Below are 14,601 nucleotides of genomic sequence, written 5' to 3' on the forward strand. Positions count from 1 at the left end.
GGACCGGGTAGCCAGCTTCTGCCGTTTATAGCGATCGATCGAGATAACAGCGATCGGGACTTGACGCCAAACGAAAAGGAATCGAATCCGCCCGCCGTACCGTTAATTAGGGAACGGCGTGCGATCAAATTTGAGAAATACAGTTTAGACCGATGATTGGGCCAAGCCGCGCGGCCTTTTGAGGTGTTCGGTGCGGTCTTCTCGCATACTTTGGCAATTATGGTGTTCTCGTTCCATGAGTTATGTACTAGTGCTTACACTCCTTTGCTACCACTTCTGACAACGTAGAGCTCCGATTGATCAAAGAATTTATCAACGGAGTGCTCTACGTTGTCAGCGGGATGCTCTGCTTTATCGATCTAATGTCTTATAATACTAGCTGTCGTACCGACAGGGTATTCTACCTTATCGACAGTACAGTCTCTCCTATTCGCATCGAAATTCGTAAAACGGAACAGTTATTAACTAAATTGTTAGCTGTTCGAACATTCAACCGAAGCAAGTTCCACGGTGAATTCATGCTCGTCGAGGCGTCGATTCGTTCGCAGTCGGTTCGTCATCGTACTTTAACGACGATTCCAGCACGAGGGCAGTAAAACCTTGCGGAAACCGAGCCGGCGGTCGTAGACGGTGCAAATACGTGTCTCGAATTCCGACCGCGCTGAGAACGATCCACGAGAGCCAGATTTACGAAAATCGTCGACTGAAACGACGCGCCTGCCGATGATAGGGACGTGCCTCTGCGAACCGTCGACACTATTCTTCCGCGCAGCGAAAAACGATCTCGTAATTAAATAATGATGATTAGCCGTGGATCGTGGTAGCGTCGAGCGACGCGACGAATGCGATGAAGAAGCGATACCGTGGCGAAGGTATGCTGTCGTTGACGGGGGTCTCGCTCGGCCCCCTTTCCTCTTCAGGAATCATTCGTTCGTTTCGTCTCCCTTCGCCACGAGAACTCGGCTGTGCTTCTCTTTAACGCATCAACGCCCTCCCTCCCCCGTTTACCATCCACCTTACGGCTATATCGACGTGCCCTGGCACGTACGTTGCAACCTCTGACTATACAGAGTGAACCAGCGCGACCGTTTCAAGGAGTTTAATTTGATGGATAAATCGTCTACTATAAAAGAAAAATGACGGGATACATAGTCAATAAGCTAGATCACTCTGTCGTTGGAATTCGGCAAGGTAGAACACCCAGACGATAAGGCAGATCGTTCCGCAGGCAATGTAGAACGCTCTGCTAATAAATTCGAGTTCTAGTTTATCGACCCTTACCGACAGCTAGCGCTAGGTTTATAATTTTCTATAAAATTGGGTGTCGCCGATGTTTCACGATGAAATAGCCCGTGACAGTATACACGTCGCTCACCTTGTACGTGTGACAGCGTCGTCGCGAGAATATTTTATATCCCGTCGGCCGCGCGGCCTTCGAATTTCAGAATTATGCAGAAGGGAAACGACTCGATGTCATCGGCGAACGTCTTCGCGATCGGTTGAAATACGAAACGTACAAATTGCACGGGAGCGAGCGTGCGTTCTCACAACCGAGCGGAGGATCCTCGCGGCTGGCCAAGCGGGCAAGTACGAGCGGAACGAACGTGTAGTCGGCGCACAATAGCGCAAGAAATGCAAGCATCGAGACCGGTAAACAAACGAATAGAGCCACGTACATGCGTAAAACGTCCCGCTGCACAGATGCGGCTAAATGGTCTGGCATGGCCGACGGTTGCGCGGAAGGGGCGGGCAGGGACAAGAAGAGGTAGTCTTAGAAGCGGAGGGCGGCAAGAACGACAAGACAATGGACGGCGACAATAAGGTTGCGCGCACAGCTTGCAACCGAGCGAAAATAAAATGATGCTCGACATTAGCTACCGTTGTCTAGCGCCCGCGACCGCTGCCGTTTCTGTCTCGAAATACGTTCCGAGATGCGTGGCGAATACCTGCGTAGCCTTCCAGCGATTGTTAAGGGAGCTGTGGCTTGCGAAACGTCGTTACGCTTGGATGTTGCATGCAAAGTGGACCAAGTAATTATTTCGAAATAGAACGATGTTACGATCTAAGCAGCAATTGTGTTCCGAAAGGGCTGACTAAACTCTGTCCAGAAACTTCATCCGGTGCAAGCGGGGGAGCAGGATAAAACGAGCGGAAAAAGTAAGTGTGAGAAGCCACGGGGGAAGAGAAGAATCGACCATATGGTTCCTCGCAGTGGAACTCGAGCCTGAAGTTAATCGCTCGAGCGGTCCAGCTCGGGCCCAGAATCCTTTCTGCGAATCCTAATATTCAGCCGCCGCCTGGAGAAAGGTACTACAAGAATTTCGTATTTAGACAACGGATGATTGAACAGGAGTGTAGAGTTTCGGAGGGTCGCACAGTGTTTCAAAACAGCTATCTGACCTACAATTTCGATCACTTTGTAACGAATAATGCTCGCAAGGGTCCCTAATTAGAATATTTGACAGCTACGCGTACTCGTGACTATCGTATCGCGTGTAGTAGTAAACCGACTTCACGTAGACGATATCCTCTTCCGTCTTCGACGATCTAGGATCATCGCGCCAGTAATTCTTCTCCTTCGAAATTCCACGGAGGCGACGGAGGGGGCGGGAAAGGGGATCGAATCGCCGAAGGATCGGACGAAGAGCGAGAAAAAGATATATGGAGGAGCGCGTGCATGCACGGAGAGCGCACAGAGGACCCTCCGCTCTCTAGACCGTAAGATGGTAAACGGCGATAACGAAGCGCGAGATGAGAGTCGAGAAAGGCGCATCATAGACCCTAGCGGTGAAAGGGGGCCCTCTGTCCCCCTCGCGCTCTCATCGCGGATCGTAGCGCAGCCCTATCCGCTCATCTATATGTTCGCACGCACGCTTGGGCCTAGCATCGGGCTACCACTGGCCTGACCAAGGCTCAATCCTGCTCAAGAGTAGCGACGAGGCCTTGCAGCGCATGGCTTGCAAGTTTTCAAGCGTGTCTAGACCGTGTTGTCTTGACCTAGTCCGAGTTCTTTAAGACTTCAGAGACCGTGGAGTTCTTCAAGTGATTCGTGACGTTCGTCGAGACATTCGAGCCAATCGAGGGTTTGAGTGTCCTTTGCTTTTGATCCGTCGTGTAAAGCACGTTGCTCTTCAGTCACTAGAGCTCGATTGCTCTTTGCTTGATTGGCTCCGAATTGTACGAAGCCTCGAGGAATTCTTATTGGCCAGAGTATGTTGTCTTAGGTGTACAGTAGGTGAGAATCAGGCAATATGACACATTTGAGAACTGTTATAGCTAAATCGACGCATCTGTATGCTGCAATGTTCAATGTAACGAGGAAAGCATAAACTTAACTCCTGAAACAAAGTAGACGCGATTTCCCTGCGTGCCACCTTGCATCAAAAATGATTTATATCTCTCATTCCGCGTGATGGATCGCCACGAAAGCAACCGATGCAACCCAGGAACACCTCGGTTAACGATACCGCATAACGGAAATTTATTTCAATTGGAGCCCAGAGGGCAGAGGCTCGCGAGAAATTTCGCAGCGCGATAAAGCGGAATGAAATTGCAACGTTTGAAAAAGTCACGAGTCTTTGATGCTCGATGAGGGAGAAGACGCTGGATTTTACGAGCTTCGACTTCGTGTTTACCGGGAGGCGGAGGCTGTCGGGCCTTAAACGGCGGATGAACAATGAGCTCGCCACACCTGTGAGTTATTAAACCGTCTTCGCCGTAGCCGCTTTACGAACTGTGGAAATTTCTATGCTGGGACCAGTCAAGTGGTTGCAGTATTTCACGCGCGGACGGACGCGGCTGAACTTTCTCATGATTCCACGGAACGAATCGACGCGTCGAGGGACCAACGGTAGAGGGCAACGGTGGCACAGGGGTCGAGAGTGATTTACAATCGTGGCCAAATTAACGCGCGCCGTCGATAACGTTGCCCCCCTTCTCGGCAAGAGCGTGGACTTATCGAGGGAGGACTCTACAGAGCCAACAGCTAAATTTTGATACTACACCTAATTTTATTTACGTTTTTCCACTCCATCCTCTAAAAAGAATCCTCTTCAAATTCTACGCATCGGACTATTATAACACCATCGCCGTCCGTTCGACTAGGCGTATCTTCTGCCAAGCAGAGAGCAGAGAGACCGCAGCAGGGGACACGAAATTCCACGAACGGAATTACGCAAATCAGACTGCGAAGTATTCGTCCTGCCGTGGCAGAGACTCCTCGCTATCTTTCCCCGCGGATCTCGCAGCTCGGTTTAGGTTGGGTCCGTTGGCTCTTCTCGGGATGCAGAGGCAGCCAGCGCTCGGGCCCCGAAGAAACTGGTGCCTGGCGCGAAATTTGCAAGTCCGGCGAAAGCACGATGCGCGCAAGAGGCCGCACGCTCTTCGTGGCAGGGTAAGAGGAAGGGAAGGTCCGAGGATTGGAAAAGGAACAGAAGAAACGACCCTGTGGACGCCGAGGAAGGAGAGTCAGCGAATCGACCGCGTCACGACGCGGAATACTTCATCTTCGAGTAGGAAAGAACTTCTGCTTTTTGCACCATCCTCGCTCCGAGCTACGACCATTCCGACCACGCTTTATCTGCGACGTTTCGCGTTTTATCGCGCACTTGCGCCTCGCGGATTCCCTCCTTTTCGAAGCGTCCGACCACGAGGATTTTCGCAATCGTGGAAGACGTAAGGACAGCGTAAAGTTAGCAGTAATATATAGTACCATCGATATTTTTACGTAAATTGTAGATTCTGCCTGTACAGAAGAGTGAACTAATTGAACGATTACGAATGCAGCAACGTTTGCAAAATGGTTTCAGACATCGTCTTTTGCGATTTCCATTTTTGTTTCATTGAAACATAAACTCCAAGAGGCCTATGATCTCCACACGCATTCTTGGAGATTCTCGCTCTCGAATACCAATTACTTCGATGTTCTAGATTTTCCCTGAGGCGTGTAATGAATTCAGCAGTTTCTCGCTCTCAAATTTGCCCATCGATGGGGAAACGCGCCCTTCCGCGGGGGAGGGGGTCGTGATTTTTATCCGAGGTCGTAACACCGAGATCGTTCCACGAATTATATCCTCGCGTATCTTTATAGACAGTTCGAAGCGACGCTACGGCTCGTTGATCTTTATATGGCACCGTCGTTAAATTCGTTAAAGACTAACGATGTGTCGACCGGATAAGATTAACTCCGCCCCTTCAGTCGTTTTCGAAAACTCGAAATCGTTTTCCCAAGTTGAATGCCCATTTTTATTCGACCTACAAATTATCTCGGAACACGGTTCAACGTTAACTGGACGAAGCTGTATCGAGGATATTGAGAGAAATCGGCTATCGTCGAGAACCAATTAAGTCGAGTGGGGTGGACGAGGAGGTCGTTATTGATGCGAGAACTCTGTCAACGCGCTTGTTACACCACGATGACGCGCTGATTTCAGCGAGACACTGATGGCGTGTACAGATCAATAAAATCCTTGAGGTCCGAACGATAAGATTGCCGAGTGAGCCTATTACGACCATAAAGACTCTAGGAATGCAACCTATGAAAGATCCTATAAGTAAACTGTCGAGAATACCTCAGAGGGTTGTCCACTCGCGGGAATTCGTTATTCAAAGGCACTCGGTTGGAGGCTACCGCCGATCTCGATCGTAATGATGCGATCTCGGGAAGTCGACGCATCCAGGCTGGCACAAAGGGAGCAGAAAACGAAAGAATACTCAGTTTCGGGCTCCGTTGGACGTCCACCACCCTGTTCCTCCGCGGTGGTTCCGCCGGTACCAACGAAAAGGAGCACAGAAGAGGGAAAGACGTGGTGCTGGGAGCCCTCAAAGCCGAGCAGAGCGGTGATATTTAAAGCGTATGCAAAGAGTGCAGCTCCGCGGCAGCCAGCACTCGCTGTGGAGCAAGCGAGAGGGGGAGGGGCAAAAAGTCCTGGACAATGGCGGCTTGCGTTCGGCTGCCCGGAATCCGACTCGCGACGATTTATGCGACCTCGACGACGACGACGACGACGACGACGGGGCCCACCTCCTCCTCTTCTTCATCCTCCTCTCTTTCTTCCTCCGTCTTTTTCTCGCTCTGCTCTCTTGTCTCTCGCGATCCAACCCTCTCTCGTCTCTTCCGTTGAACGACCGCCACTCGAGAGGTGCATTCTACCGACAAGAATCCCAGGGCTCGAAAACCACCAAACTCGCTCGATCGCGGAGTATCGGGAGATCACGCTGGCTGAGAATCCGTCAGGGCACACAAAATCCCACGAGTTCAGATATATTTCCTAATTGTCGACTATGGTATTCCTTCCATCTTTTGATGGGTTTGATAATTACCACTTGAAAGTATGGTTCGGTAAACTATCGCAATATTTGAGAGAAAAAAAGAATTGTATATCAAACTAATTCCAGAAGAGTCTCTAGCGGGTCTCGTAGTAGTTTCAGACCGTCACATGTCAGACACACTGGCCCCTCTCGCGCCGCATTCTTCTTATTATCCATACAATTCGACTTCCACGGAATGTTTAAAAGGACCACAATCGCGACTACGATTCAGGTCTTGCTACCAGCGCTTGCGATCAACGGATTAAGCCAGGGTTCACTGACTGGCCGACTATCTTATCGCCTGGGTTACGTAATTCACTCTTCGAGGGGAATTCCGGATTCCAGAGGATCGTGAGCAAACCGTACTGGGATTAAGCTTTCTACGAGTGTTGGTCTTTCTCGAATCGAGACGAACGAGGCCTGCTGCGTCCAAGACCGAGGCATACAAGGCCACTTGATACCTCGTGCCCAGGAAGTGGCTTCATTGCCGTAATCGTTGTTGCGCACACTTCTTTTGTAGACGCGGTTAAGTTGGTTTATTCTTTCACATTTTCTAGAATGCTATTGGAAAGACCGAGCATTCGCGGCCTTTTGAAACATCCCATCCAGGAAATGGCTTCATTGCCTTAATTGTTGTTGCGTACACTTCCGTTCGTCATTCAGTTGGGTGGTTCATTCTTTCTTGTTCCCAGTTTTATTACGTTTTCGTCTTCTTCTTTCGCATGCATCCTATCTTCGTTGTACAGCTGAGGTGCATTATAGGTTAAGGATCGAGGCTGAATCGTAGAGCGGACCAATGTTTCTCTTACTAATATTCTATTCTTGGTTTCTACAGTGCCGAATAATGTCGTTGAACAAGCTAAAAATAAAACGCAATAACTTCTGTTCGGAGCTGTGGAATAAATTCGAGCGATGGAGGTTCGACGACGGGCTTCCGAAAGGAAGCCCACGACTCGATTCTGGATGTCATCCGGACGGTGATAGGGGCTTACGCTTGTAACGCAAAGCTCGAGTTTCGAGCCGAAAGTCGTTCGTTTCGGTACCGATCCGATCGATCCAGCGATTTCGGTGCGCGGCTCCCTCCAATCGGCCACGCGTCCGCGCGGGAACCTGTTCGCACAGAAGATCGGGGGCCTGGCACTCGGGCCCACAATATTTGACACACGGCAGCCAATCAGATTATCAGATTAAAGTCGGACGAGCCGAAGCGGCTCGATCGTCGGCACAGGTGCGATTCGTTTTGCCGGAGAGCGCGCGCCCTCCGATATCCTCTCCAGCGGCTTCTCGCCGCTATATCACGACACTCGTTTCGATGCGCGTGACGTCAAAGCAGAATTCCGCTCGAGTAACAAGCCACGAATGCGGATCAGTGTTGGAACAAAATGAAATTCACGATTGCGATCATCGAGTACGGATAGGTGCAGAAACATAAGGAGTTTTTAGTAGCCCAACCCATGGACTCCTAAGCTTGGGAAGCTTCCCCCTCGTTAGCCTCTAAGAACTATTTCAAAACACCGTGAAGATACCCTTCCAAATATACAGGATGTCCCAAAACTCGGGGAGGAGCCGGAAATGGGGGGTAGCTGAGACGATTCTGAACAACAATTTCCTTTGCAAAAATGTCGGATGAGGCTTCGTTAAGGAGATATTAAGCGAAAACCCCGACCAATCAGAGCGCGCGTAGACCGTTGGAGCGGCCGCGGTAGCGTAAGCTACGCGCTGGCGGCCGCGCTTGCACGCGAACAAGTGACTCGACGTGCATCGAAGCATCGACCTAGCGCGCTCTGATTGGTCGGGGTTTTCGCTTAATATCTTCTTAACGAAGCCTCGTCCGACATTTTTGCAAAGGAAATTGTTGTTCAGAATCGTCTCAGCTACCCTCCATTTCCGGCACCTCCCCGAGTTTTGGGACACCCTGTATTTTGTAGTGTCCGCGCCTCCCATACCCGACAATAAGGAGTCAAATAAGAATACGAAACGTAGGGTACGGGATTGGTCGCGTATGTAAAGCGATCGACTGTGGATCCGAGGATCGTGGCTTCGAATCCCCGTGCCTTATTTTTCGGTTAGACTCCTACAATTTATCTTTAACGTATCGGGTTATATTTCGTCCATCTCTTATTCTTTCTCCCATATTTGTTATCTAGACGACGCTCCGTCCATGGATGACGCGCTCCAGCGCTTCACCGTCGATTCCTCTCGCGCGCGGAACCCAAGCCGTATCGAAATTTTCGCCGGTGCGGGAACATTTGCATAATTATTTCCCAACGATGGCTCGCGTCGCGGCGTTAACGCCGAATTCATTAATATCGTATTTATCACGGACCATCGACTTCGTCGTTATCAGATCGCGGGATGGCGAACCAGCGCCGGAAGACGTTAACGCCGCTTTACGAGCACCTGTTCCGATAAAGCCTGCTGGACGTTTCTCCTCTTGGAAATACGAAAAAACAACGGGCGATCGTTACATGGGGCGCGCGAATCGTCGAAAAAAAGGGAGGGCCGTTAAAAAGCAACGTAGACGAACGCCTTATTGGGCGGGCAAGGGCTCCGTAGCCTCGCGATCCCTCCATAAAACCTGGCGACAAAGTGAGGAACGCGCTTCGTTTTACGGCTGCGTTTATGGTACCCGGCGGAGGGGAATCATCGACGGTGTCGCGATCGCGTCGACTAGAGACGACTCTGGTCTTATCTTATCCGCGGAACGAGCGGCCGCTCCCACGTTTTCTCGATCCTCGAGTTGCCACGACGGCGTCCTAAGATCCCGGGGAATCAGAATTACACGCTCAAGACCGCGCGCACTTAACACGCGCTACAAATATCGAGTCGATCGGTCCACTTCTGTTTGAGGGACGATGCGCCGCGATACGAATATATTCATAGTATGGCTCGAAGCCCTGGAACATCGAAACTAACTCGAAACTAGGATTCGAAACTAGAGCCAACTTACGCAAACGCATCTTTAACCATCGGCCCCCCCCCCCCCCAAGCGTTGGACTGTCCGCGTGAGAAACCTATGAAAGCCCCACGGGTGTTAACATAATCTCTCACGACTCTCTCGCGCGAACGCCAGTGGTAATTACGATTTATCTGCGATCGCAAGCGCGTGGAATTCGAGAGCCCCGATGCGGGATGGGCGAAGAACTCTCGAGGGAGACACTTCGCGACAACGACCTCTCCTGTGCGTCTGCCACGGGTCAGGATGCTTTTTAACCCCGGCGATATCGCGGCCTACGTTTCCTCTCTCGAGAGGCTTCTCTCTGCGATCGCGTGCGAACGGAGAGGGAGGGGAACGGGAACGCAGGACGATCGAGCACCAGGAGGACGAGGACTTGGCGAAAGAAGAGATCCGTTCTGGAGGAACGACCGAGGGAGAAGGAATGGGAGCGAAAGGGAGAGGCGAGACGTCGCCCCCGACGAAGGAGGAGAACACACTCGAGGTTCGCGCATTGATATGCAACAGGCTGCATATGCGGGCCATGGCGGACCGAACAATACGACCACCAGTAAGGCACCACCGTGTAAACTATCCACCATTCTCGAGCCTATAACGTAGCGCACCGTGCCGGTCGATACGCCACGAGACACTTTACACGGTGCATCGGGTATATGGCGCGGTGAGCGCAGGTCGTGACGCGCCGTATCTTGCATCGGATGTACCACCAGTGTGGAAACACGGATACGTACCTCTCCCGCTCTCCCAACCCTCCGTGGATTGCGTCCGCGTCGGCCAACCCACCCGTCCGCGACCTTACCCTCCTTCGTGTCGTCTCCTCGTCCCTTTCGTCGTTTCTCAGAATTCCGTTTCCTCGACCCGACTGCGGCCCACCTGTTTCACCCGACACCTCATTTTCTAGCTCTCCGCGAAACCCTTCGAGTTCAACACCTTTTTGCTATATAAGCTACGTTATCAAAGTTATTATAAATCCAATATCACGCCAGAAACGAAGTTACCAGCGATCGAGGATCACGGTCTCGCGACGGTTAAATACAATCGCTTCTAACCACCGTAATCTCCAAGTAGCAATACGGATAACGGATTCCACTCCTCGACTTGGCGATTTTCTCAAAAGGTTCAGAGGCCCGCGGTCCCCGTCGAAACGGATACCGCGTTCCTTCGCCGCCATCGCGCACAATAGACTCCCTCGTATGATTTACATGCCGTCGGTTCCCCCCGTCGACAGAAGAAAGAGGGATACAGGATACCCGGGCTCTGTCTCTTCGTATACGATCGCGAGGACCGTGGCCCCTCGACGTACTTGCACGTATACCAACACGTGGGCGTTCAGCTACGTCGTCTGCCGTTTTCTCGTGACGTGACTATGCTAACGCGGTAACGCCGCGCGTGGAATACGTTTTCGATGCATTCGGTCGACCAGCGTCCGACGGTCGCACCGAGACGAACGATCCTGGCACGCGGGAAGTCCTGCCACGAAGACAGTCCACCCAATTTCCACGGTGACCCAAGGATTATTTCTACTCCATCGAACTTTCCTCTTCCTCTACTCTACATTTCCATATTATAATAGAGAGAAGAAGCTGTATCCAGAATATTCTATAAATACAACGCGATATTATAACAAAATCTTACCTGATAACGAAGGTCCAGCCGCGTCCTTCACCTCTCCAACGTAACTATTCGGAGAGACAGTTTCCTTAACCGTAAGGGTGTACCGTGGTCTTTCGCAGCTAGCGATCCTGTGGCCAGGTGACGATATGGTGATCCTCACTTCGGCGTCCATGAGGCTCTTGAGACCAGGGACGTCCGTCGCTGTCACGTTCAGCTGATGCAGATGAGTTCGAGACAACAAACCGGGCCTGGCCACTTGCAGCTCGCCGGTGTTGTGATCGATGTGGAAAATTCCCGCCTCGTTGCCATTCGTGATTCGATAGGCGACTTGGCCGAACATCCCAGCGTCCAAGTCCGTGGCCACCAGCCTCAGGATCGGTCCCTGTATCGAACTGTCGTTCTTCAGGGTGACGTTGTACTTTCGAGGCTCGAAGACTGGGCGATTGTCGTTCACGTCCGTCACTTGGACCCTCACTATGGCCACGGTGGACAGTCCACCTGCGGGAAGGGGTGTGACCGATTAGATTCGGTGGAAGGAATTAAATAACGTAGTTGACGTTTGATTTGCTTGAAAATTAAATTCGTTATCGGTGAATTCCATTGTTATTCTTTGACTTTAACGAGTTTACAGGCTAGCGAATGGTAAGAACGAGGAACTCCAGGGATCGAGAGTTGGGAAGCACTGTATGTAGAACTCTCGGAGCGTTCGGCGCGGGGGCTAGGAGTGCGAACCCGTGCGATTATGTTTATTTCATTCTCCCGCGAAATCCTCTTATCGAGCCAAATAATGTCGGAGGACTCTCGGAGCCGGTCGACATAAATCACCAACCGCCCCGTGCCGTTGCCTTTTTTCGGAGCCAATCAGACTCTTACCTCCGTTCAACCTCTCTCCGTCTTGCTTGCGCAACCAAAGTTCATACCTTCCGTTTTTCTCTTTCGCTTTCTGCCTCTGCTGGCTTCTTCTCTCGTACGAGAGCGCGTGCTATCTTCGTTTCTCTCTTTTTCTCTGGCGCGCGTGTGTCGACGGTAGAGTTCTTACACCCCCGGTGCAGGGTAATGCGCTCGCGGTAATATTTCAAGCGAGAGGAATCTCTCCATAGCAAAACGGTCGCCTGGGCTCTCGCAACCGTCCCGAGGAGTCAACGCCGCTCTTCTTTTCTCTCCTCGCCACGGTTTTCGACTGCAATTTCACGCACGAATCGATCGATCAATACGCGTGCGCCGCGCGGCGAAAAAAGACCCCCTCGCGAGTCGCGTCTGGTTAGACTGTACGGTCAAGCCTTTGCCGAGGCGAGATTCTTCTTCGTGCCAGCGCTTGGATGCGGTGATATTTACTTCTTTTTCTGATCTCTCAGAAAACGACCGATTTATAGTGGATCCATTCATCACCGATCTAAAATCGTTTCCAGTGCAATCTAATAGGCGCGCCCTAATAAATTCTGGTTGAACCGTCGCGAGGATCGATTGAGCACCGCTGGGCAACCACTGTCCGCATAAATCTTCCGCAGGCACCGTATCCTTCGCCGCGCGAACACTCGAAAAGGACTCGTCCGACGATCGACCGCGTGAAATTAAAAGGGGTCGCTCCGCCGGGAGACGCTGGCTATCGGGATGCGCGTCGCGGTGTCGTTGACCCTCGCGCGGCGTCCAGGAAGCGGCATCGTTCGACGACGCAACGATATCCTGGTCTCGGATGTTCGGTTTTATTCGATCGTTAATTTGATCGATCTTCGGGGGCCGGATGCGCGTGGAATGTCGGTGGATCGTTTTCAGGCCCGTGTAGAGGCGGCAAGAGGGGTTGGGGGGGGGGGGAAAGAGCAGGACCAGGCCGTGGAGAGGAGCGGCTCGATAGAGAAATTAGGGGTGCATTTCTTCGAAGAGAATTCGCGTGGTCGAGTATCGCAGGGGCCCCAGAAGATCGGCATTTCGATACCTCGAAGTCGTACGAGAAGATGCCACGACGAGAGACGGCCGAAGGGTTCGTCGTTCTTTTCGGTCCTCGGCGTTGGAGGAAGAGGGAACGGGCGAGCCAAGAAACGAGGGGAGACTGCAGGGAACGGAGGGAAGGTGGGGCTGGCCCTTGACGCATGACTCCAATGACACTCGTGCCTATAAATCTCGTCGCGGTCCGAGCACCGGCGCGGTCGAGTCCATATATTACTATGAGTTACGGGTGTAAACCGTTTAAACATCGGATTACCCGTTTTACATACTGTCTTTAATATTAACACTTGCGTAGGGATTCGCCTAAATCAGCCCGGCCAAACCAGGAGCCCTGGCGTTATCGTCAGCGTCGATTAATTAATCCCCAGGCGCTCCGTCCGCGTTCGACGAAAGGAAGAGGAATCGCGCGAGCGAGCCAGCGCGCGCGCGATTAGGCCCCGACGAATAACGTGATTTACGGATACCGATCGTGGGGAGCGTTATTACTTCCCGTCCGACCGTATATCACTCGTTCACGGATCGGGGCGATACTTTAACGCCGCGAACGAATTATCAGCCGACTTTCTCCCATTCTTTTCGATCCCCGTCGGAACGAATAACGAACCGTGGCCGCGTTTTACCCCCAGTGTGCATCGCAGGGAGAACGAAAGATCATTCGTGAGTTAATAATCGGCCGAAGGAAGGTACAAGGTAGGGTGCAGGCCGGACCACAGGTCTTACTTGATCCGCAATTGGTGCGACTCGAATTATAGCCTGTTAGGTCCGCAGATCGTTGAACAAACGCATCATTTCTCCCAAGAAATGCAAATTCCTCGAATCATCCTCTATAGAAACAAGGTCACTTTCAGCGTAGGAGTTCTACAATTGACATCGCGATTCGGTTGCGCGTTAGCTAACGATCCGACGCGATAAAATCCCGTCGAGTTTTTAAATCTTTCGAGCTGACAAGCCACGAGCACGCGCAAGGCCAGAAAAGAAACGCTAACACAGAAAAAACCACGGCGGACAATGATCCTCCGGTGGGAGTTAAGTCTGAAAGATTTATGACTACGGTGTCAATAAAGTCACCGCCAGTGTCGTCCCGTGGCTTTCAGGAAGTTGCCGCAACTCCGGGCCGCGCCTTTCTTTGTATTTCTGCACGTTGGTCGTAGGACGTGCATCAAGATGCGCGGAAATGTTTCGCATGTACGCCACGTAATGCGTAATTTCCAGAAAGATGATACCATCGAGCCTGATCTCGGTTTCGTCAACATTACCGCGGTGCACGGAACCCAAATTTGAAGTGACGTCATGATTTTTATCCTGTCTAACGGGATTCTCCGAAAAAGACCCGAGACTTTCCACTTTCAGTCGAAATAAAATATTTTTGGTATATTTAAACACAAGACTTTAAAGATGTTTCTACGAAAACACACGAAGGTCCCGTGTTACCCTCAGGGGCTGTAGCTATGTTTGTAGTTACAGTACGGGTTTAGCGATCCCGAGGTACCCGAGCTATAGTAGAACCAGTAGATATGAGAGTTATGCAAGACAAAATAATATTGAGAAGAATGGATATAATTGCGTGTAAAGACTTTTATAAACGCTTTAATTAAACCACGTCGAGTTAAGAAAGTTCCGATAATTTGTCATTTTGGCATCGATTTTGATACGTGAGTTGCTCTTCGAGTTGCAGTTAGCGAAGGGAATTCAAAGTTTATTATTTACCGCGTTATCCAGCGATCCCCCAGGTGCCGGCGCCCAGAGTCTAGCACCGGTTCATCCGGTCGCTCCTACGT

General features: G+C 51.3%; 2 protein-coding genes across 2 annotated transcripts in view; both read right to left on the bottom strand.

Annotated features, from left to right (window-relative positions):
* LOC128889442 (cytochrome c oxidase subunit 7A1, mitochondrial) overlaps window positions 1–14,601 on the bottom strand; it is a 345,364-nt gene that overhangs the window by 123,934 nt on the left and 206,829 nt on the right. The gene's annotated exons all lie outside the window — the stretch shown is intronic.
* Window positions 1–14,601, bottom strand: part of LOC128889560 (protein dachsous) — a 60,418-nt gene that overhangs the window by 40,490 nt on the left and 5,327 nt on the right. The window contains exon 3 of the mRNA XM_054147282.1: window positions 10,901–11,377. Coding sequence (XP_054003257.1) covers window positions 10,901–11,377 — 477 coding nt within the window. The remainder of the gene's footprint in view (window positions 1–10,900; window positions 11,378–14,601) is intronic.

Source organism: Hylaeus anthracinus, unplaced genomic scaffold, assembly GCF_026225885.1.
Source record: "Hylaeus anthracinus isolate JK02 unplaced genomic scaffold, UHH_iyHylAnth1.0_haploid 11997, whole genome shotgun sequence".
Lineage (NCBI taxonomy): Eukaryota > Metazoa > Arthropoda > Insecta > Hymenoptera > Colletidae > Hylaeus > Hylaeus anthracinus.